The sequence below is a fragment of the Astyanax mexicanus genome, chromosome 3 (genome assembly GCF_023375975.1).
Source record: "Astyanax mexicanus isolate ESR-SI-001 chromosome 3, AstMex3_surface, whole genome shotgun sequence".
Taxonomy (NCBI): Eukaryota; Metazoa; Chordata; class Actinopteri; order Characiformes; family Acestrorhamphidae; genus Astyanax; species Astyanax mexicanus.
The window spans coordinates 5037904-5064034 of record NC_064410.1 but is presented as its reverse complement, the minus strand read 5'-3'; the positions used below and the strand labels follow the sequence as shown (position 1 = coordinate 5064034).

At 37.7% G+C, this 26131-nt stretch overlaps 1 protein-coding gene across 2 annotated transcripts; it reads left to right on the top strand.

The window, feature by feature from the left end:
- Positions 1–25600, top strand: lmx1al (LIM homeobox transcription factor 1, alpha-like). Of its 2 annotated transcripts, none has more exons than XM_022668055.2 (9): positions 1–186; positions 2837–2922; positions 3988–4171; positions 19874–20106; positions 20439–20602; positions 20691–20768; positions 20869–20986; positions 21807–21962; positions 22075–25600. In XM_022668055.2, the coding sequence occupies exons 1-9, from the start codon at positions 143–145 to the stop codon at positions 22227–22229; spliced, it is 1218 nt and encodes a 405-aa protein (XP_022523776.2). In that variant the 5' UTR covers positions 1–142; the 3' UTR covers positions 22230–25600. The 2 variants fall into 2 exon arrangements, with proteins under 2 accessions (XP_022523776.2, XP_007229109.2); XM_007229047.4 differs by lacking the exon at positions 1–186 and adding an exon at positions 2322–2445.
- The last annotated feature ends 531 nt before the right edge of the window (positions 25601–26131 follow it).

Genomic DNA, 26131 nt, shown 5'->3' with positions numbered 1-26131 from the left:
CTGCTTTTCAGTCTTGCTCCTCACTCAGCTCAGCCTCTCTCAGTCCAGCAGTCTCACAAACCCACTGGAGTTTAGAGCCAAGCAGGCGATGTCCCTTCAGCCCTGAGTCCAGTCTGGGATTTACTAACTCTGGAGGTCTTTCATGTTACCTATAGAAATCTCAGGAGGAGTGTGTTTCACCGTGAGGTAAGTGCCACTCTGGACATTAGAGTATCAGTGCACTGCTAGAGCACTCGGCTGTACTGTAAACTGCTATCCATATATTGCATGCCCAAAAGTGTTCAGATACCCTTCCAATGAGGGAAGTTAATAGAATTACTTTCAGGTGCACTCATTGCTGACTCAGGTGTTTGGTTTGACCACCACTGAAAAACATTGGCAATACAATGGGATGCTCTGGAGCAGCTGCACATCAGCCAAAGATCATCTAGAGAGGTATAAATCCCCCCATCACTGGAAGGTGCAGCAGGGGAGATGTGTTCTCTGGTGTGATGGAGCTTCATGCAATGCCTTTACTGTAAGCTGGAATGCAGAACAGACATCCAGCATTGGTACTTGATCTTATTACTGTTGTTGTGGCTTAATGCAATCAAATAGTCACAATACGAATGTTTCCATACATAGTTTACATATTTCTCAGAAGAATACAGGGTGTTCTTACACTATATAGCCTACTTACTCTTAGATGGTTAGTTTTTCACAGACTTTATGATACGTATTCATTATATCTCATTGTTTAAGAAGAAAAAACGATCTGTAAATCTACGCAGTTCTGACAGCCGCTCGATTCATTCCTCTGTGTGCGTGCGTGCGTGCATCTGTATGTGTGTGTAACCCGCATTCAGAATCACAGCGTTGGAAAATATAGATTTCATCATTTTTACAATAACGATGTAAACGAGATTAATTCAGAATTTAGTCGTTTAAACAAGTCTGCATTTTATGGGGATTACACATAAAAAAATAAAAAAAAAAACGAATTATTTTTACATTTATTAAATTTGATTTAATAAATTTTATGTGGATCTCGCGGCTTTAAATTAGCACACTAATGTAATTTGTGTAATTTAGAGCTAGCCTTTAAAGCCAAATATCGCGTTATGCTCGGTTTATATATTAATAACTAATAAAATATATATACAATTCAAATTAGAAATTTAGATTTTTTTGTGTCATATTGTTAAAAAAACACAATTTAACCGATTTAATTTAAAGCAATTAGCTAGTTGATCAGGAGCACTGTTAAAATATTATTATTTAATAAATAGAATTATGTATGTTTAAATCTGAGGAAAGACTAGATATAGAAAATTTAGTCAGCTAATAATCTAAAAAATATTTTAATTAGGTTTATGTTATTATACGATCGGGAGGTCAAATAACGCTTGAATCATATTATCCACATTTAAATCTAATCTAAAACAGATAAATCAGAACTGCGAAATGCATTTGTGTCATTTTTAATATAATAATAAATTAGACCTCATCTATCGCTAAACCTATATATATATATAGGTTTAGTATTATAGAAATATTCGAGTCTATATAATATTTAGGGCTAATATCATGCGCGTGTTTTAATAAAGACTGTTTTATAGAAAATAATCAACGAAGACCTGTTAAAGGTTCTACACACATTAATAATAATAATAAATATAATAATAAGTATAATAATAAGTAATAATAATAATAATAATAATAATAATAATAATAATAATAATAACATTATTATTATTATTAGTAGTAGAAGTAGTAGCATAATTTACATACCGCCATGGGTTCACGCTTAAATAAAACTAAGAAATTAAAGGCATGTGTATATATTCTAAAATTATAAAATAAATAAAAACATTGTAATTATTAATATTTTTATTAGTTTTATTTATTACTACTATTATTGTTATTAGGTCTGTTATTGTTAATGACCAGCTCTCACCTTCACAGACCATCATGGGATTTTACCTGTTTGTTCTTCTTAAAGAAAATGTATCAGTAAACTTTCCCAAACAGATATGCAACAAGCCAGCACCAGACATAAAATGTCTTCAAAATAACAAATTACATCAAATAAACAAATTAACAAACAACCTGCGTTTTTCGCCTTTCTCTGCTTTGCGCTCTGGGCTCGTCAGTATTTCGCTTTTCCCACCCGTTGTCAGGCGCATTTCGTTTTTTACGCTATGAATGGCTAATGCTGTGTACTCTGTGCATGATGATGAACTTCCAACCAATCAGGGCGCGAGCAGCAGGGCGCTGTAAACCAATCACAGCGCAGGGAGCGGAATACGGGTGGAGAAAAAAAACACGAATACGCAGCGCTGGAATTCTCAACGGTCAACTGGTTAAGGTGCGCGTGAAGGCGGCTCAAATCGGATTTTTTAAATTTTAAAATGTAACCGTCAACGCACGCGCTGCGGAATAAGATAACGGCTGCAGGCTAACCAGGTAAAATTAGCTGTATTAATACTCAAAGAAACTGTAGAGAAAAACGAAGGTTTATAAAATGTTTAGGCTTAAAATGACATCTTGCAGGCAAATTCGCATATGTATTATAAAATATTCGATTTTTACAAATGATAAATCCAATATAGATTGTTTTGGATAGGTTCTCCTTTAATATAAGTAGGTAGCGTTATGTACTTTAATTTACACATTAAAAATGTACATTTATTTATTTATTCTTGTTTAAATGGTTTGCTTCATGTAAAATGTGAAAAAGTCCTTTTTTCAGTTTCGTTAAAGTTGAATTTTCACACCCGTTCTTTTTTCGATATGTCTGCGTTGTTGAACGTTTCTTAAACGTGTGAATAAAGTGTCATTGTTTTATTTTATTCAGCCAGCACTCAGAGAGAGGCAGGAACGGTATGAAAACAGAGGAAAACCAGTCATGTCTTCAACAGACTCCCTCCACCACACCTTATGGTGAGAACATGAACCATTCAGACACAATTCAGCACAGTACGTTCTTTCTGTAACTTTGCTTTATTCTGTACATTTGCTTTATTTATGTTTATTCAGTTCAGTCCTCTCAGATATGTTTCATTTGATATATACACAACTATGGCAGACTAAGCTTAGCTTGAATATTATTGTCTGTGCATTTGAAGAGGTTTAGACTGTAGTACAATAATTTTATATTATATTTAATTATATATGTATACCTAGCTTTTAAATGCAGTGCTGTGGCACAATGCTGCAATATGCCGTAAAATGGATTAGGGTAGAAGAAATATGTGTTAAAAAAACAAGTTCTTTCAAAAACAAATTCAGTCTGTTGCAGAATTCTACTAAAAATGTCATCACTTGATTTTATTTGTATGTACACTGAGGAGTTGTGAAGCAGTGTGTACTTTTGTACATTTATTTTGGTGGGATATCACCGAGGTTTATCCTTATTACATATAGACATATTTTTGTGTATGTCATATTCTTTATAATAGGTATAAGTTACCTTGTTACATACACATATTTACATATGATCTCCATTGATGTCTTTTTTGCAATAATTCTTTATATTGTGTCGCAATTAAAATTGCATTGACTTGAAAGTATATATAAATATATTTTATATAGGTTTATATAGGTGACAGCACCGGTATATTGAATGCACAGTATAGCCAATACATTAAACCTGTCAAGGGGTGGAACAAACACTATAAACAGCAAGTGAACAGTCAGTTCTTAAATTTGATGTGTTCGAAGCAGAAACAAAAATTGCAAGAATAAGAATCTGAGACACTTTGAGATGAGCTGATTTGCGATGGCTAAATTACTTGGTCTGGGCATAAACTGATGTGGAGTTAACGGGTCATTGCTGTTGGCATCAAAAAGGGGGTGAACATTTTTAGGCAGGTGGTCATAATATTATATATATATATATCTGATGTAAAATAATGAGGGTTTTAGAGCAATTATTTATAAATGACATCATGCCCTGACTATACATAAACAATTGTATATTTTTTGTGTGCTTTTTGTTCGTGTTAGAGCATGTGGGTGGAGGTGAGGTGTGTGCAGGCTGTGAGTCACCCATAGCCGACCGATTCCTCTTGCGTGTAAATGAACAGTCATGGCATGAGACCTGTGTGAAGTGCGCCGTGTGCCTGAGCACCCTCAGCGGGACGTGCTACTGCCGAGACCGTCTGCTCTACTGCAAGCACGACTATGAGAAGTAAGGCAGGACGCCTTGCATGCATCTACACGGCCATTGAACACTTTACACAATACATTTCCATTTTTAGTACACAAGTAGAATATAATTTTATCCAATATCAGCTTTAAGGTGCATATTTTTGCACTTTGTTAAAGTGCATGGGTAGGGAAATCACCAATATGGGTATTCTGGTCTTTAAGATTGGAACTATATGTCCCCTTCTATACCTGTTTAGATATTGTTTGATCCGTACTTGTGCATTTACTGTTCCTGGTTCATGGGTGACCTGGCAGATCTGTGAACCAGCAGTTACATCAGCAGGGCCCAGACAGCTGAAGGTCCATCCCTTGAGCTATTGTGAAATGTGTCAGACGTTGGCAGGCAGCAGCCATACTCCCTTCAGCACTGACACCTGGAGCTGAAAGGGAGAAAGGAGGAGCAGGACAAAGAGATAGGGAGAGGAGAAGTTAAGTATGGTCCTAGCATGACTGTACACTATACAATGTAAATGACTGTGGTTTGCTTTAAATGGTTAAGCAGGTTAACTTTTTTAAACTCATATTTTTCACAAAAAAATTTTGCTTTCAGAGAAGAAATGTAACATTGACCTATATTCTAAGCAGGCAAATAACTATTTCTGCAAAGAACCCTCAATTAACCTTTTTTTTATTAAAAAAACAGCTCCACAAAACGTTTAAATAACATGGTTTATTACTTAAGCCAAATGCAGGTAAATAACCAACACAACACAACCAACATTACTAAAAAGGTTCTAATGGCCCTGGAGTCAGAAGCTTTTAAATGTGCTACTCTACAGATGGCACTGAAAGTGTAGCAGGTCATTCCAATGGGACTTTTTTTTATCTGTAAACAGGTAAATTAATCCCTAGTAGACTGCTCTTCTTATTTATAATGTATGTGGATTAATCTATAAATCCAGACTTAAATCCAGACTGAATATCATCATATTGCGTGGTGGGTTTCTCTAATGAACGCATAGAAACAAACCACCCACTCTGACAAAATAGGGCAATTATTATAACCCACAAAGTAATCCATAGTGTGGGGTGGATTTTACAACATAAGGCTAAAGGAAAACAGACCTTGTACTTGTCAGCAAACAGGTGAGGATATCTCATTTACTAGCTTCTAAATGTTTGAAAGAAAACTCTTATAATGAGAATTCAACCAGCAAATGATTGATGGCTTTGAACAACTTAGACTACAGTATGTCAGATGACCAGTAGAACAGATATTCTGGAATTTTTTTCTTAAAAATAAGGAACAGAACCACACACGTACATATGTGTGTGTGTGTGTGTGTGTGTGTGTGTGTGTGTGTGTGTGTGTGTGGTATTTAGTATAAGTTGAATGGCATGGTATGTATCTGTGAAGGAGATTTGGCACACGACTGTGCTGATGACCTTGAGCGGATGAGCAACAATGACTCCTTGTGTTCCCTGCCGTCTGTCCATCGGCACCCAGCACCACTCAACCGCCCCTCTCTACTCACCACCACATAACCTACAGCAGGTGTGTGCCCTATTTAAGGACTGCCAAGAAATGTCTGATAACAATAATAAATGAAATTTAAGCAAAAATATTCTTGTGCTTTACCCTATTTTGAACAACATGCCCATTTCTATTAAATAATATTTTTTCTTCTTTTTGCATTGCAGTAATGTCAGCACTGTACTTATTTTAAAAGTAGGGTTTGCAGGGTTCCACTTTTTCATGTCTGAAACCAATTCTGAAACTGCAACCTTAAGTATCTGCGGATATCAAGAGCAGTCAGATGCTTTTAGTAATACATTTGTGTAAATGCACTTTTAAGTGCTTAAAGGACCAATAAAGACAGTATGTACTAAATAACAGGAACCATGTAAATTATCTACCTCAATCTAATTTAAAAACTCTGCAAAGCAAACTCATGGCAGAAAACAAAGCTCCTGCTCTTTGGTCATTGTAAGGTTTAGGAAATGATTGTATTGGTAAATAACTATACAGTTTGCTTTTCTGCTTTGTCTCCGCATTGTCTTATAACTTTACATCTTCCTCACTGAGCATGCTTCCTTCCCGAAGTGTTTCAGAAACACCCACACAAATTCACCACATACTATCCCACTTTCATCCCCTCATACTGTCCGTTAGGGTCACAGAGCCAGACAAACACAGTCTTCTTCACGCCTCTAGACTTCTCCACACGCAGCAGGCAGCCAGGCAGCCGGCCCTGCCTGCAGCAGCCAGTCCCACACCAATAAAGACAGGTAGCCCCAGGGCACGGCGCCCTACATGCAGCGAGCGGATATTTAAGATACTCCAGGTTTAATAGATCACTCTGCAGCATGGGGGACACCAACATCACAGTAGATTAGTCCTGTCTTCTGGAGCCGAGAACCATACCCACCAACCGTGAGATCTGCAAGTTATGGGTTTTAAATATGTATTTTTATTATGGTTGTCTTAATGCTTGGCAGATGAAACTTAGTCATCCTACAGTCCACAATTACTGCAGCTGATGATATTGTTCCTTTATTTGGACATTTTAATTGCTTCATAAGATTAGCTGATTAACGTAATAGCCAATTTATTTATTATTTGAAATAATTCTGAATTTTTGCATGCTTGTGTGAAGAGTTCAATATTTTCTTTAATCATCTTCTCTTAAAAACACGTAGGATGCACTTCAGGGCTTAATTCTGCAACAACATATACAGTCTTACCAAGTAACCACTGTTAAACCACAAGTAACAGCTGCTATATGGTAACACATATGTAAGCTATACGTTGCAATACACAATGTCATGTCTAAAGCTGTGATAAGGGTGGCATCTCTAAAGAACCTTTTGGCTCATCTTTTCGATTTAACTGAGGTTTGTCACAGGCTTAAAGGACGTAAGATATCTATGCCAGATAGGACTGCAATCACTAAGAAATAACTGCTTTACCCAACATCTGCAGGTAAAATGAATCCCATCAGAATAGGGCTTACCCCAATACACAGGAAATTTGGCAGTGTTAAATCAACACTGTTAGTGTTAAATTAACACTGAGAGTGTAAAGTTTAACACTAATAAGTGTTGATTTAACACTGCCAAATTTCCTGTGTAGGTGAATTTATTTTGTTGTTTTTGGTATACTATGTTTATGCCATACTTAACTTTATTTTATTGTTTTATTGTAATGAAACATAATTTCAAAAAAGGGAGTTGGTGTTCAAAATTGGACTCTGATATTGAAGAAACAATGACATAGAAGAAGCACTGTTTTTTTCATACAGAACCTATAAAACCTTTTTGAATTCTGAAGTTTTAATAACCACCATATTGGGGCTGCACAATATTAACAATTACACAAGATACCTTTTTTTATATTTATTTTTTATGCTATATATATTGCCTTCCTTTTTGTATAAGGCAAATTATAATATGCCGTGTTAATATTTCCTTATGTGACTATTGAGCATGCCCAAATTACAGTGGCGATGCTAAAATAACAAATTGTGCAGCCCTATTCCATATAATGTAAAGATTCTTAACAATGGTTTACCTTAAAATTGTATATCTATGGCACATCTATGGTGCATGCTAGTACCACATACTACAAATAGGTTTAGAGCTATGCATATAGCAGGGAACCTTTTAATTGGAACAGAACCATCTAATGGTTCTAAATATTTTTTTACTAAACTATTGAATAACCTTGCTTATTTAAGAGTGTAACACTCTTCTCCAGAACACAGGGAGCAAGGATAAGCAGGTTTTTTTCTAATCTTTCTTTCTCTCTATCTCCAGTGCCTCCCTCCATTACCTCGTTCATCACTGTCTGGTTTCTAATAATATTTCTCTGTTCCAAACCTCATTGCTCGCTTGTTGAGATTGATAGCAGTGATGACACCAATCAGTTTATCCCTCCATTTATCGCCCGTTTTCTCTTAATCATCTCCCCGCACGGTGGCTTTGCGTCTGGAGGAGGCGGGAGGGGGCTGCCATGATTATGGGAACAATGCTAATTAGGCTCTCAGACATGTCTCCACGCTGTGCTGAGAGCAGAGAGCTGGCTGTTACTGAACAGCTTCTCGTGTTAATGGACACCAACAGCATTTGGTAATCAGGGTAAACTTTGATCTCTGGGTTAAAGCTGCTGTACTCCAGTGCAACTGAACGTAAAACTGCAGCTGATTTTGTGGATTTATAGCACATTCTTGTTCAGGGATGTGGTTGTCTCACTGAGAGTGAAGTGGTTAGGGTACCCTAGTGTGCTGCTGAGAGTTCAGAGGTGAGCTTCCCAAAGGAATCATTATAGTCCTGGCATCATTGTAAGGTGATGGAGAGAGTAGCAGTACATTTGGAAAAAGCAATCTTAGTGCTGTTCAGATGGCAGAAGCAGCAGTTTAAGGATATATTCCCTTTTTTTTGCTACCACCTCCACCTCAGCACCTAGGGATCTATGCTGATATTGAAATGATCAGTATTGGCAGATGCTACTCAAAACTGAATGTATTGTAATATATCAGACAGTTGTCTAAATTTAATCAATAATGAACCAAGAATGAATGTTTGAATATTTGATGACACATTTATTGTATTCCTCCCAGGTAAAAGTTGCAGTTGTCTGAAATGCTGATCCTGGACATTGTAGTACTGGTTTTATACATGCCATAACTCATGGCATAGCATATTGTATGCTTGGGAATGCCCACACCTGAATAAGTTTTTAGTCAGGTTTTGTCTTGGGATTGAGGCTGAACACTGGCCAGTGTGCTCATGGCAAGGCGATGTAAATTATCATGGAGAGGTGATGCGAGTTCACTTTGAGCATACTTTACCCTCCATAGGAAATGGCGAAATCATACGAAACAATACCAATCCAATGTCTCATGGCATTTAGGGTTAGGGGAATTGCACCATTTCTCAAAAAAATATTCAGAGTGGTTTGATTTAAAATAACTGCACAGAAGCAAACAGGCTTACCTGATTTACACTTCAGAATTTTATGTCATAAAATCACAATTACAGAACTCTGCAGACGGTTTTAATTTAATCACATGGTGATGTGATGATGCTCATCCCAGCCTTCCTGTCTCAACACACTCAGCAGTAAAGAGAAAGAAATAAGGAAGACAGGGAGAGGAGAGAAAAGAGAAATGGAGAATAAACCAGCTCTTACAGTTTAAAAGAACATTCAAAATTAAAACATAGTGTCCATTTGATGAGTACATCAAAGGCATCACATTGCAATAGAAAATTCAAAACCATTGTTTGTAGTGGAGGCATAATGGAGGCATGCTGATGCACGCAGGCGCTTCACAAATCCGAGCACTGTTCACTTCAGCTAAGGTTACTATTCTAGTCCTGTACAGCATGTATCTTTCACCTGAAAACAGCCAGTTTGTATATAGGTAGTAAATAGTACAAACTGTTACCAAGTATGACAAGTGATGCAGAATGCTTTACTTTATTTATTTGAATAGAGTAAAAATTTGTTTTATGTTTCAAAATGAACATAAAGTATTATGGCTCTTTGACATGCACTGCTACGCACTTTTGATATTTGTTTTTGGCCAGGAAAAGAAGGGGGAGTGTTAGCCTGCCTGGAGAAAACGCTAATTTATCAGCATTAATATCTGCAACAATGTAGAGAAATATGGATGTTTTGATTTGTCACTGTCTTAAAACTTTGTAAAGGCAGTTTTTAGCTTTTTATGTTTTGACTTATTTATTTTGCACAATTCACTTTTTTTTTGCATGTTGGGAACATATTATAACAAATGGACTACTAGTAGAATAGTTCTTTTCATTTATATATTTGAGGATTCCTTTGTGTAAATCCTAAATTGAAATGTAGGATTTTTAACAACATTAATGGAGAATTAAAGCTCTAAATTAGAGCTCTGATAGAAGTAAGTTTCACTCATTATCTATTCAGGCCATGCTGAAGAGAGTGGCAGACTTTGGAGGAGAGAATGGAGAGAACAGAGTGAAGAAGTAGAGTTTAGAGGGGGCGGACAGGTCAGGAGAGACTGTGGAAGAACTGAGAGGAGAAAGAAAGGTGGCCATGCTGAGGCAGATGACTCTGAGGTGTCTCCTCCTGCGATATTGCCACTGTTTTTGCATAATGTGTGATGAGTTCTCATCATCTCGGCTCCCCCTCAACAATTTCATTACAGGCGGCTAATAAATGTTTCATGGCAGAACAAGCTGCTCGCCTCTGCTTTATTAAATCTGAGATAATAAAAGGAGAAATGGAGAAAGGGAGGGGCCAGGCCAGAGAGAGAAAGAGAGAGAGAGATAGGGAGAACGCCATAGACATTCTCAAACAGGCCCGCCGTATCTTCTGTTTCTGGGGCAACGGGTCCCCCCTCCCTTTTCTTTTTTTTTCTGTCTCGCTCTGCCACAGAGACACAGGAAATGAGAATCTGGCTGACAGGATATTGCGTTCTGGTGGCTTGGGGATTAGCTGTTTTATCCAAACACAGACACACACACACACACACTCTCTCTCACACTAACACACACACACACACACGCACACACAGGTTTACTCTCACCTCATTCAGACACACCCCTCTGCACGTTGTCACTTTTAATCTATACACCTCTGAGTATCCCACACGCTACATAAACAACCAGGCTGAGGTGATTGAGCTTGTGTAAACCATGCACAGGTCATAGTATCAGTTATCAAATATTTCATATCCACTGTTCAGCTGCAGTCCTACTGTCCACAGCAGTGGTTGTCATCTTCCAGAACATCCACTAATCAGGAGAATTGAAATCATCTCACTGTTTTGACATAACAAAAAAGCAACTGATATTTCACAGACTCCACAGTGTGCCACAGTGTCTAGACAGCATTAACGAATACCATCCATACGAATACCTTTTTTTAACCTGATCACTATCACATCTGTAGCATATGGTCTATCACCACAGACAATAATATCAGTGTGTTTTCTTTCTCTCTACTGGAAAAAGCACAACATCTCTGAATGATGAATGAGTATCTGTTTTGGGCCAATAGTAGTGGACAGCACAGGATCAGATCCAGTTCCTTAACAAATTAAGCCTGAATTAGATCTCTAAAGTCAAATTGTCCTTCTGTTGTCAGCATCATGCTTATATCAAGAATTGTGGGTCTAAGCTGGATAATGTGTGAAAAAAAATTAACAGGAAATTAAAGGAAAGTTTAATCAACTATCTATTGGTGTCAGATGAATTTTAGCTGCTCTTTATAGCTATTTAGATTATATGGATGCCTTGGTCCATATTTTGAGAGGTGATGCAGAGGACACAATACATAACAGTTCCCTATTCAATCTCTAAATGGCAGTATGGACCTCACTCAATTCTGAGGAACACTATTGCTCTATTGAAACAGACAGCGATGGCAAAACCAAACTTTTAGCCAAATACACATAGTTCAGAACCAGCAAGTCTCATGTTCTGAGAGCAAAGCACTGCTAAACTGTTGCAAAACTTGATATAACACTGTTGCACTATGGACTGACATAATGAAAGTATCATCCTCATCAACATACTACAGTAAAAATCAGCAAGCTTAGTTAAGCTAGTTTAGATTCATTTTCTGCCAGCAGTAGAATACAGTTTAAAAAACTTATTTTAACTTTATACGTATTATTATTAAGTGTTAACAATAGGCTGTTTACTTAATGTAACTTTACATTAGTGTATAGAAATGTTTACATACTTATCTCAGCTAAAACCAAAAATTCATGTTTGGACTTGTTAATTATCTGATAATGCAGAGAATCAAGTGTCATTCGGATTTTTTTTTTTTTTTTTTTTTTTTACAAAGAACATCTTTGTTTTAAAGACCCGAAGATTGTTATAATGGGCGTAACACCAATTTAAGAATGAGACACAAGTTCCGTTAACCACATTTTTTAGTTAAAAAACTTTTTTATTTTTTTTATTTTACCTCATTACCACTATGCAATCGCTACATAATTGTCACTGAGGACAGGAGTTGTCAAAGCCAAATTTCCAAAACTGCAAAACATCAAGAAACTGGAAGGTAGTTTTACGCAGGGCAAAGTGTGGATGGCTTACCACAGCAGCCCTAACAGCCTGCACAAGCATCAGCAGAGACACCCAAGCAACAACTAGAATATTTTCTGTAAATGTGTGAATAAAATACACTGTTAAAATGTGCTAGTGCTTTTGGTCTGGGAGTTCATTCACACAGAATTTCCACACCTGCAATGTGCCATTATATCTCACTTATGCCCACAACAGCAACCAATAGGACTATAACTGTGGACTATTTGTCACAGATTCTGTATATAGTAAGTTTAAAATCACCTCATATGAACAACATGCAGATTGGCAGTCATATCAGTGTGTCCTGCTCTTTGGCCTCATTCTCTGCACATATTCACCTAATCAGCCACAGACGGTCTGTATTCATTAGCTTTAGGCTTATTTATGTTTACTTTAATGCTGAGAATCAAAAAGGTTTGTCAGCAGAAAAATTACACTGCAGAAATATTGTACTGCAATATATTGTACTGTGTATTTTTCTGCTAAGGGATTAATTTTATATTAAATCGTGATATATACTGTATTCCCAGATTTTTGTCAATACACTACTCTATCAAAAGTAAGTGAACTTAAAGGCAAATAACATTAAAGTATATTTTGATTGTGTTAAAATCATTTGAATCAATTATGTTCAATTTTTTTTTCGCCTGGCACTGCAATCACCTTAATTTCTTCACATACAAGTCACACTGCGATTACAGTAGCAGGTGAGACAGAGCTTCAAAGCTGTTATACCTAGGCCTTCTTCAGTGCTAATCTGGTTTACAGACACTATTTTATAACCTTTTACTGCTTCTTTGGCCTCATTCTCTGCACATATTCACCTAATCCGACCAAAATAATGGGGGGAAGTGCCATGGGTGTCATTGATTATTTATAATAGCCACTTAATGCATGCTCTAAATGAGCATATTTTTTCATAATGGCTTTCTTGGCTGTGTATGTTTTTTTTAGAAAGTAGATCATGTCAGTCCTGAGCACATTCAGTCATCCTCTATGATCTCTTATTTGACAGTGAGTGGGCTCATATATACATTTATCACCTACCTGTTGGTGTTTGCATATTATCTTTGTGGATATTTGTGTTTCTGTGGGTCTGTGCGTGGGTGCGTATCTGTGTGTGTGTGTGTGTGTGTGTGTGTGTGTGTGTGTGTGTGTGTGTGTGTTAGTGGTTGTAGCAGGCGAGCGTTGTGGGGAATGCTGGGAGATTTTAATAACGCAGAAGCAGTGCAGTGAGATTTAATAAAAGGAGATGATGTGATTACTGAACCCTGGCTCTGAGCCACCTTGCTTCACAGCAATATCCGCTCACATACACACACGCTTACTCAGGCACACACACATATGTGCTCACACAGACACACACACACATACACACGCACACACACGAGCCATGCAATTATATTTACATGTATGATTTGCGTATTGACTCCTAATACATATACAGTTTCTTCAGCACAATGGCTTGCAGTGTAACAGACAGTACAGAAAAAGGGACCCCTGCTTGAAAGTGTGTTCTGCGTGTACGTCCACCCACACCACCGTTCGGAAAGATTCACCTGAGATTTGTGTTAAGCTTCACCAGAGCGACAGTATGCCTACCTGCTGCCTGGTAAGGTGAGCTCCACTGCCTTTTCCCCCAAAGGTCAGGACCACAGTTAACCCCTTCACTCCTGGCTGATCAAAGCTCGGGTGAATGTTTCAACTGATATTGAGACCTCACCATGATGCCATGGTTAAAATATACTTTAGTTTTACCATAATTTACTCTTTATGCCTCTAAATACTAAATGACACACACACATATTGGAGTTTTGCACTTTGTGAAAACTAAACTTAAGGCAATCATTAATATTGTTTAAAACAGTGTTTGGCTGCATCATATATTGATGTGTTTATGTTACAGATAGATACAGTAGCCTAGGCAAACAGATGTGTACCAAATTCAGTGTTCACTCTTTTGCAAAATTGTCCACCCTGTTATTGTCCATCCTTTCATTCAGCTTATATGATATGGGGAACAGGTGACAGGAAATAAAACATGATTAAGATTGGGAAATGATGATTTCTTTTTGGTCTGGAGTCTTTTTTTGTTTTATTTTGACAGCCAAAAGGCACAGTATTTTGATAATGAACTATCAGTATTTTTATTTATATTCCCCCAACTTGGAAAATCTGGCTTGTAATATTGTAAAAGGCAGCAATGTTGTTATCTATAAGCATGAACCAAAATGTATATATAGTGTGTACAGTTATTATAACAAATTATACCACAGTCATTTCTGACCCTCCAATGTGATTGGCTGAGAGGCATTCTATGATTGCCGTTATCAGCCGGTAATGCACTGTAACTGAAGCTCTCCATGTATTACTCCGCCGCATACAGATAACCTAGCAACGATGCAGCACTTACAACCAAACAGTGCAGCTACAAACAGAGCAGCAATGGAACTATTTTAACTCATGGAGTGTTTATAACTAAACAAATCAAATATTCTCGTCCTCTTTAACTTAAATTTTTTCAGTAAACAGTTCATCATTTGTGGACAGTTTTTTTTCCTTTCATTTTTGACGTATGAATATGTCAGCTTTATATTGTGTTTAAATGTTATGATTGATCAATAGAAATGCTCCAAAATGACTTGGAATTAAATATTTTTACATTGACATTTTTTACATAGGAATGTCCTTTCCTGCTTCTGTTAAGTTGTTATTTTTTGACATACATAGATAATATGCAGTGATGATATAAATATTAAATATTATATAATTATTAATATTATATTACATATTGGCAGTATAAATGTGAAGTTGCTGATTTGTCCTGCAGTTTGTGCATTGTGTTGTTCCTTCTGATCAGGGCAGCTGCAGTTTGTTAGTAAGATGCAGCTTCAACCCAGCAGATTCAAAAGCTCTGCTTTTCGGTACAGGAGAGAGAGCTCTTGCCTCTGGCTAAAAAGCAGAAGCTACCAGAGAAACGCACATTAGAGACTCAGCACTAGAGAATTAGTGTTTTAGATGTGAAAATAAACATGTTTGGGTTGACTCGCCTGTGCAGTCCTTTGCATGTGTGACTTGGCCTGTGTATACTGATATACTATGTATATTGAAGTAGGAAAACACAGAGAAATTTGGTAAGTGAGACGTTTATACATTATTACATTTAGTATTTTATATGACCTCAATTACATTCCATATTTTTTTAAATTATTTTTAATATACTGTAACACACTGATCATACTGTACTCAGATTAACAGCTCTGTCTTGTCTTAATGCTTAAACATGAAGATAAACATTGTATGCCGTGTGATAGTGTCAGAGCAGCTACATTGCACAACCCAATCTTTACTTTTACTCCTCATCTTCCTTAGCAGTGCAGGCCGTGTGTGCTGCAGTGATTATACACAGTTACTTGCATAAGGGAAATATATGAAAATAGGTGAAAAATTCATCACAGGCACTTTCAAGGTCTAAAGAAAAGTTATGTTTCTGTCTTCTGTAAATGTAATGGAGTAAGAGTATTACGTTTCTACAAAACTTTAAATGAATACAGTCACAAAAGTATTCTTCACCCCTGTGTTACATATTTGCAGTTTTGGTATTACTGAGTGTTATATAACTTCTCCTGGAGTAGTATTTACTCCTATACAAACCCATTACTGTTGATTGCAATTATATGTATGTAGTGGCATTGTATGAGAGCTCTTTAATTCTATTCTTGTTTTTAGACTTGATTGTTGATAAAGTATGGATAGTCCTATGTAGATTTGATCTGGATCTGTATATTATCAAGCTAAATAAAGTCGACCAGACAAAACATTTAATATATTTACACTGTCTCCAGTGACATCATTTAAGTAAATGTATGAAACATTGCCTATTACTTCTCTTGCATTTTCTATTTTCTATCCCATTGTTTTCTGATTCTGTTAAGTGCTGTTATATGAACGCAGTTATAGCTCTGGAAAAAAATAAGAGACCACTTTAGTTTCTAAATCAGTTTCTCTGATTTTGCTATTTATAGGTATATGTTTGAGTAAAATGAACATTATTATTTTATTATTTAAACTATGGACAACAATATGAATAAAATATTGTCATTTAAAGCATTTATTTGCAGTAAATGAGAAATGGCTGAAATAACAAAAAAGACGCAGAGCTTTTAAATATCAAATAATGTAAAGCAAACAAGTTCATATTCGTACATTTTTAAGAGTTCAGAAAGCAATATTTGGTAGAATAACCGTGGTTTTTAATCACAGTTTTTATGCATCTTGGCACGTTCACCTCCATCAGTCTTACACACTGCTTTTGAATAACTTCCACTCCTGCTGCAAAAATACAAGCAGTTCAGTTTGGTGGTTTGATGGCTTGTGATCATCCATCTTCCTCTTGATTATATTCCAGGTTTTCAATTTGGTAAATATCAAGGAAAAACATCATCATTAAGTGGTCACTTATTTTTTCCAGAGCTTTATATGGGTAGAAATACTATGTGCTTGTGTATAAAGGCAGTGTGAGTGCTAATGACTACTTATATGAAGGTAGTTTCAGTGCTATTGCATGACGGCAGTTTCAGTACTATACACCAGTACGCACACCTTACGTTGAACTATTCATCACACTTCAAAATTAGGCTCTATAACACGAAAAGTTTGTTTCCAGCTGAAACCAAAGATAAGTAGGTTCCTCAGTGGGGACTGAGAGCTCTTGTGCAACTCCCTCTGTTGACGTATGACTGGTGCAAGTTTTTTTGGTTAAAAGGGCTTTTTGAGGACTAATAATGAATGCTGCCATATGAAGGCAGTTTCAGTAATACCTAACGAAGGAGTTTTGTTGTATAATGCCGTTTAAGTACTAATTAGTTCTGTATAAATGCAGTTTAAATTCTGTTGATTGTTGTTCTACAAATGTAGCTTGACTACTGAGGGCTTAATAAATGAATGTAGCTCATGGACTATACATTTGCTTGACATCTAGAACGATATGAGCTCCCGCTGGAGCCTTTCAATCACGGTAAACGAAATTTCTTTGTGTACGTATCCACGGGCTGTTGTTTTGGTGATCATATCTTCAGGCAATGTCTAATGCATCTTTCATTTCAGCAATTATGAGCCAGCCTGTAATTTGTTTTATTCTCATGAGTAAGATTCATTTCTGTTCATTCAGTTTTAAAAATCTTGCTTTGTGATATTTTAGGCGTTTGCAGTGAATGTAATATTTAAAGAGCACTTACATTGTTCTGTAGCAATGAGCAGGGAGATGACTGAGGGGAACTAAAGCTGTGGTTCTGTGTTCTAGTCAGAACTGTACAATATGGATATAATATGCTCAATATACTCCTTAAAGTTTGGCCAGCAAATGTGTTGATTGGGATACTATAGCAACATCCCTGATAGGTCAGGATGCTCACAGCTCACAATTGACCATTCAGTAAGTGGTTAGAGGCATATTTGTTGTACACTTCAGAGTTATCAGGATTGTGCCGGCCGATGTAACAGGCCTATCGTGTGTGGTGAGTGTAGTTTAAGGATCTGTTGCTCTGGGTGACTGTAAGGAGAGCCCGGGGTCTTTGGTATGAGTTTGTTAAGTAGAGGTTGGTGTAATTTGGCTGGTTTGGCAGATGGATTGAGACAGATTAGCTGTAGCAGCTGCGTTTCGGACAGGATCATCACATCCTTGCAGATTAGACCCCTTTATTCGTGGACCTGGCTGCCTCTCTCTTCACCAGATTTGGGGAATAACACCTTCTTCTCACTCAGCGAGGGTTCTGCGACACACGAACACACACTCACCAACAAACACACCCTTCCTGCAACCCTCTACAGTTATTCATTTCAACATTTCAACACATTTCAACTTTCAGAATTTTTATTCTTATTTCTTTCTCCACAATTTTACACATGCTAATTAAAATTTACTGTAATCAGTGCTTAATCTAAAGATTTAATTGCTTTTATATAAGTGATGCATTTAATCTAAATTAATCTAGCTTTGTAAATCATCTCCACGTGAAATATATACACCAGCACAATTTAATTTTTCAGTTTACCTACTTTTTGCAATAACTACTGATATTTTATTAATTAAAAAAAGGATGCTCCACATTGGAGGCAAGTAAATTCAATGTGTTTACGTGTATTGATGAAGTTGTGCACTTGTGCACAAATGTGAGCTTTTCTCCTTTAAGGATGGACTCCATATCAGCACAACTGCAGGTACCTGTCAATACTCATGAGTGTATTCACGTGTCCCTGGTCGGGCGCGTGCATCTGTGTGAGCGAGCACACCGTGTTTATTTGAGTGTGTGAAAAAGAGAGAGGAGAGATTAACCCCATGCTATCCTCAATCCCTGGTTATGAGTTTATAGCGTCTGTCTGGGCATCGCACTGTTTAAACAACAATCTAATTAATCCTGTCTTTATTAGTTTCACTGAGCTGAGCTGCGCAGGGAGAGCGGGAGGGAGCGAGGGAGGACGGGGAATTCTGGCAGAAAATACCAACAAGGGAGGGAGGGCAGGGACAGGAAAAGAATGGGGGATTTAGGAAGAATTTAAAAGTGAACGCCCGCATCTTTAAAAAGATCTGACTTTTTGGGGGAGACCTGATGAAAAGGGAATCTCAGGCCTGTGAATAATTGTTGAGTCACCGATGGTGATAATATGGTGGTATATACCGCAAGAAAGTTGCCTGAATTGGGAACCCCATGAGCTTTTATTATTTGAGGTAATTACTGTATTATCTGTTGGGAACTGCATGCTGCTGGGTTTAATTAATTAATACGTTATTGTCATCTGAGGGTCAGTTAGTCTATTGTCAAGTGCTGCCCCCCAGTGTCTTACATACATCACTGCAGAGACTTTACACAATGGGTCTCTTCCATTACTAGCCTCTACTGAGGCTCCTTCAGGCATAAGAGATAAGTTTAAATTATTAGTTTAAAATTAAGTGTTTAACTGAAAATGTAATTATTGATCAAAGTTTCAAAAATGTTAACCCAATTTTGCTGCAGATTAATTGTATTTAAATGAAAAACCAAAAATCAGTGTATCAGAAAATGAGAATATTATATAAGACCAGTTGGTCTTGGTTTTATACCACACCAGCAGATGACATGTCTCTCCAAACCATCACTGATCATCAGTAAATTTTACATTTTATTTGTAAATCAAGGGACCGGAGTCTGCAGTAAGAGTGCTTAAGGTCTAGTGTGAAGTTTACACAATCAGTGATGTTTTGTAGAACCATGTCATCTGCTGGTGTTGATCAACTGTCCAAAGTCCAAAGTCAGTGCAGTGTTTTCCCGCAAAATCTTACAGCACTTCAAGCTTCCCTCTGCTGACAACTGCGGATTTCATTTTCACGAAGGACTTGGCAAACTGCCCACACTGCCAAAAGTACCAATTGTTGTTATATAATATTCAAATTTTCTGAGACAATGATTTTTGGGTTTTCATTGGCTGTAAGCCATAATCATTAACCATAAATAAATAAACACTTGAAATAGATCACACTTTGTGTAATACATCTATATAATATGAGTTTCACATTTTGAACTGAATTACTGAAATAAAGTAACTTTTTTTTTTAGATGCACCTGTACTTTCTCTCATTCTGGCTTTCTTTTTCTGGCTTGTGTGTGTGTGTGTTTGTTAGGTTGTTTGTGCGGAAGTGCAGTGCGTGCCTGCAGGTGATTGGGCGCTCAGAGCTCATCATGCGTGTGCTGGGGCAGGTGTACCACCTGGGCTGCTTCAGCTGCTGCGAGTGTGAGCGCCGGCTGCAGAGGGGTGATGAGTTTGTGCTTAAGGAAGGTCAGCTGCTGTGCCGGGGTGACTACGAGAAGGAACGGGAGATGCTGGCTGCCATCAGCCCCGCCCCTACTGAGTCAGGTAACAGAATGCATTTGAGAAGAAAATCTCAGGAGGAGGTGTGTCATTGACTTTAAAAAACACTTAAAAATTAAATTAGTGTTTAATAAAAAATAATTCACCATTTAAGAACAGCAGTGGCCAGTAGCGAGACGTACTGCTTTTATTTTAGCTAAATAATTAAACGTGCCATAAGATTAATAACTGAATAATAAGCTTATAGTTTCATGGGCTACTCTAAGGATGGGCAGTATATCTGCAGGCTTCCTACACAGTGAGATAGTGATGCCACTTCTTTGTTACTGTCAAAGTACAATATTACAACTGATGCCTTTTTTCTTCTGTCCTTGTAGTGAAGAGTGAAGATGAGGAGGGAGGAAGTGGCTCTGTGGGAGGAAAGGCTGGAGACGATAGTAAAGAACACAAGCGATCAAAGCGACCACGCACCATCCTCACCACACAGCAGCGCCGCGCCTTCAAGGCATCCTTCGAGGTGTCCTCTAAACCCTGTCGAAAGGTGAGCAACCACACAATTTAACCTGTACTGGATACCCACATAAAGATAAGCATGAATTTAAGAGACGCATCATGTTTCTGTACTGTAGGTGAGGGAGACCCTGGCAGCTGAGACTGGGTTAACGGTACGAGTTGTACAGGTCTGGTTCCAGAACCAAAGAGCGAAGGTAAACCTACAGCACCTGCTCTGAGAAACGTATGCATTAATGCTTGGCTTTATTGAAGCCCCTTCTGAAAAGCAATGTGCTTGTTTTGTTGTGTGATCAGATGAAGAAGATCGCTCGCAGGCAGCAGCAGCAGCAACAACAGCAGGAGCAGGAGCAGATCAGTGGGAGCAGAAGGGGCCCAAGCAGAGGGGGGCGTCAGAGCAATGATGATAGTGAAGGTATGGCATAAAAAAAAGTTAAGAGGTTTACGTTGAGATGCTTTAAATGGTTCAGGAGACTAAGACGCTGTCACTATCATCTGAGGATCATTAAAAATTACAGCTCATTCTGCTCGGCATCAGCAGCCAGAGTTTGAGAGAAAGAGCATGATTGACCTTGCTCACTCAAGGCAGTTAAGAATCCCAGTGTGGAAAGAGGAATGTAATGCATGGGACTTCCCCCTTCTAGTTTTGGGGGCATAGCTGGTGTTTCTAAAAACTTGGCCTTTTAAATTATAAAGAGAATGGGGTAAAATTTTAAATTGAAAGAAATGTTGAAGCAGAGCTTCCAGACCTCAAATAATGCAAAGAAAAAAAGTTCATTTTCATGAAGTTTTAAGAGTTCAGAAATCCATATTTGGTGGAGTAACCCTGGTTTTTAATCACAGTTTTTATGCATCTTGGCATATTCTCCTCCACCAGTCTTACACACTGCTTTTGGATAACTTTATGCCACAAAAATTTAAGCAGTTCATCTTGGTTTAATGCTTTATTATCATCCATCTTTCCCTTGATTATATTCCACAGGTTTAAAAAAAAATCTAAGAAACTCATCATTTTGAAGTGGTCTCTTATTTTTCCTGAGCTGTATGTGGCGTGCTATGCAGAAATATTTCTGTAACAGAGACAGGTTGTTCTGTACATTAAAAGATTACACTGTAGATCAGTAGTCTCTGACCCATTTCCAGAGGTCTTTGTAGAGTTATAAATAAATATACAACTCCAGATAGTCGTAGATAAATAAATCAGAGATGTTGAGGCTCCCACTCTCTCTTCGCAGATGGTTCCAGCAGTCATGGATTAGATGGCATGCTCTCCTATTCCTCTATGACACGGCAGCAGCTCTTGGCTCTCGACCCAAACATATACGGATCTGAGCAGTTCCGGCATGGCCTAACACCCCCTCAGCTAGGCCCAGAGCAGATGCACCCTTATGGTAAGACAGCAGAAACATGCAGCAGCTAAATCTCTTATCAGCCCTTGGATGTTATCGCGCTTTGTCTCATTTTCCAGCGCTTTGTTCACCATTGGTGTTTTTATTCTCCCAGACTCAGAAACAGTGTTTCACGACTTGGACAGCGACGGAAGCCTCGGTCACCTTGGTGATTGTCTCTTGGCGACGGCCGATGGAGTCGTGGCGGGACGCGTGGGAAATCCAATTGACCGCCTCTATTCCATGCAAAACTCCTACTTCACCTCGTGACCCCTCTTCACCTCTGACCCCAGACTAAGCCCACCACCGCCACCATGGAAAGAGGCAGCATGCTGACGAAGTCCTGCTGGATATTTAACCTTCAAACCACCAAGTTTAATAGAACCTCACACATCACAGTCTCACTTCAGCTGTGCCAGTCATGGTCCTTTGGGAGTAAAGTTATATGCGATTTAGAGAGCAGGAAGCAAATTCCACAAGCTTGGGATTGATTGAGAACTAGGCTGGAGGTATCCGGAATAAGAGCATCCACAAGTTTAATCAATGATGATTGTGCATGATACCAAGATAAGGAAGATACATGTACATATACATTTTTGTATCAGTCATTGGCACACTATAAGTACAAACAGGCAGCTGATCACAAAGGTATTACCTCATCGTACATGTACATGTTGTTGATAGAACAGCTAAAATGTTAACATATTAAATTCATACAACCCCAAATGAGAAAGTGTTGGGACAGTATGGAAATGGGGAAAAAATGCTGTTTCTTAGATTTGCTTTGACTCTTCAATTTTTATGTTTTGTCCGGTCAACTTATTTCATTTGTATATATACTGTACATCCATTCCACACAGGTAATTGTATCCACAATTTATATCCACAAAAGGTTTGAGAAGCGAAGATGGGCGCATTACTGTGCAAAAAGATGCCCTTATGTCAACCATGCCCAGAAGTGGAGTCAACTTCTGAGGGCTAGGAGGCATCTGGGGTGAACCATCACACTATCACTGGGAAAATGTGTATTGTGGTCAAACAAATCAGCATTCCTGGTCCTTTTAAAAAAAGAAATGGACCGTGTGCTCTGGATTAAATTATTCCAAACATTTTTGAACAAGACAATGCAAAACAGCATGCTGTACACACATTACAGAGGAATGCCTGTGGACGAAGAGGGTGCAGGTCCTGATCTGTCCCCAGTAGAGAATTTTTGGAGGATTTTTGAATGCAAATGCATGACATGTGATATCATAAAGCAGCCTATCATCTCTTGGTATCTTTGCTACCAAAACAGCACGATGGCAGTCACAAATGTTTTGGGAGTGTGCTAAAATGCAGGAATGGATGTACATTAACAATTTAATTAAGTTGAAAGGGCAAAACATGGAATATCTTGGGTTTATTCCGCTTGCAAAGTTAATATGAGACACACTGTTTTTTATTTGCATTTTTAATACTGTCTTAGAATTCTGTCTGGAATTTAGTGGTAGATCTGTAATTTATAAAGGACCCATTATTTGCCAATTCTTTTATGTATACAGAAAATAAGCATAATTGCCTAGGAATTACTTTTTTATCACCCACAAATGTTTTTTGTTTAAAAAAATAGTTTACATGTTTAAGAGTATATATGACCAGTATAAATGCAACAAAGGACCAGAAGTTTGTTATTACTTATAGCCCAGTCTTTTCTAAGACATTGCAGGGCAAAGTTTAGTATGTTTATTGCCCTCAGCCAATTCTGAAACACTGCATAGGATGTGTTATTCAGCAGGAAAGTGGTAAACTGTGCCGAGTCACAGCCTGTCTGCTTTGAAACTGTGCTCCATTAACTTAGGGAGTTTTGATAGGGTTCAGAGAGCAAAGCAGGAAAATACATACCAGAGTGATTAAGACAGAGCCAAATGCAGCTCGACCTTAGCAGGGATGTGTACAGAGCCATAGCTGGATGGACACGATCAGGTGGAATTGAGTGGAAATGGACTAATGGAATAATTAAATACTGGAAGTCTTTTAGTTGTAAAACATACAGCACTGTGCAAACATCCTAGGCATCTAAACAGATTGTATACAATTGCTTATCTTGGCTATTTGTATTAGATTTGCTTGAAAAAAAAAACATAGGCTGTATATAAGTATACAGTATATGGTAAAAACACCACTATAGGAGCCAATGAGCCTAAATACAGTATTAAATACAAGGAATATCTTGTTTTCAAGGAAGTATTCGAAATATTTTGAGTTGGTTAGTTAATTCGAAAAACACAGGGTTTGTTTAAATGTTCCAATAGCAGCGGGACTAATTAGCCAAAGCAGGCTACAAATAATAATGAGCCATTTTAGAATTATTTTATGCTTACAGCCTTTAAAAAGAACTGAAAAGATTGTTTGCACAATTCTGTATATTAACAAGGACCCCATTTACTCCTGGTCACTTCATGGGATTAGTATGTAGATTTTATCCTCATGCATTTCCACTTGGTGGTCAACTGGATGTTTGGCTAGTTAGACTGAAATTCACTTCTGTGCGGGATTAAATGTCCAAATTTGCTTTGTTGTGTGACGATTATTACTGGTGTTTTGGTTGTACGTGAGATTTTTACACTTGCATTTTATGTATAATCCTGATATTCAAGACACATAGTTACAAGTGACCAGGTTTAAATGGGTCTAAGATAACTGGAGATGGAAATAGAGATCCAAGATTCAACAGATTTAGGAGTAGGACCAATATATAGAGCCAAAATATGGGTTAAATAGATCTAAAAACGTTGAATTAGGTTTATCTGAGCTGATTTTGCAGCAAAGCTTATCCATGTCATTCCACCAAGTCTGGGCTAACTAGAATTCTTAAAAGTGTGCCATTCTTAAAAGAGTTTTTCCTCTTTCTTGATCTCAGACCATATTTAGGGTAGTCTTGAATTGCCAAATGTTGTTAAGAGGCTTGTTTAGGGTCAGGAAACTCATCAGGGTCTAACACAGCTAACAGGGTTGCTTTGAGAGCCTTGCGGGTTACAGGGTAGAGGTATGCTATCATAGCATTTACACTATTGTTATTATTATTATTCTTTACTACGAGTGTTAAGGAAATAAACAGCCCCTTGGTGTTTTTTTGGGGGGGTGCACAGCACTTGGCAGGTTGATGCTAAATGTAATTGAGCTCTATTGTAATATGCTTAGTGTGTTTGTACTATTACTACTGTTGTTGCAATGATCACTACGGTCTCTCTGTGGCTCCGTATGATATACTGTTGGATATTTTGTAGTTTCTCCTGTGTGGCAGAACTTCAGTATTGGAATATTTATGTTGCAGCATGATATACTGTATATGTGAGACCTTTCTTATTTAATAATTGAAGAATGTACAGAGCACTTATTGTTTTAACAGTGTCGACTTGCTATATTCATCTCTGACTAATTGGACCAAGCAGCCGCAAGCTGTGACTGGAGAACCTGGATGTGCAGAAGAATTTTAACAAGTCAGATGTTCCTGGATCTTTTGGTTACGTTGGACTGTCTCCTGGATAATTCAGTGTGTGATATTTCATGAAGGACTACTGAAAGGGAAGAGATTTAAGACACAATGTTTTCTGTTTGTTTTCTTTCTGTGATTCTCTTTGCGTAAAAGAAAAAATGTCTCTGTGTGTTGTGTTTTCACCTTTACAATATAATGACTCATTTTTGCTGTTGATATAACCTTATCTACTTGATTAATAATGAGTCTTCATCTTTCATATTGGCTTTTGTGATTGCCATTCTGTTAAAAGAAACAATAACGGTGCCTGGAAGATCTGATCTTTTTGTCCTAGTGACCAATCCAACACTAATGAGAAAAAGTAATGGAAATGTTCATGCCTAACAGACCTATCCTCCCACTTATACTGTCAGTGGTCAAAGAGATTCTTGCCCTGCAGAGCCCCCCTTTGCTCTTTTTGTTCTCCTGCCAGCGGGTAGCTGGACATGATATGAGGGAGGGACCGCACACATTCCTCAGTTTAATATTATACAGTGATTTCAGGAAGAAGACAAAGAGATCCACGGGAAACTGAGAGAAAGCACTCCACACACTGTCTTGCTTAACTCAAAAAAAGAAAAAAGAAAAAAGCAGCCATAATTTGACTACAATATGAATACTAATAATAGAAATATAATATTACTACAGTAGTCAT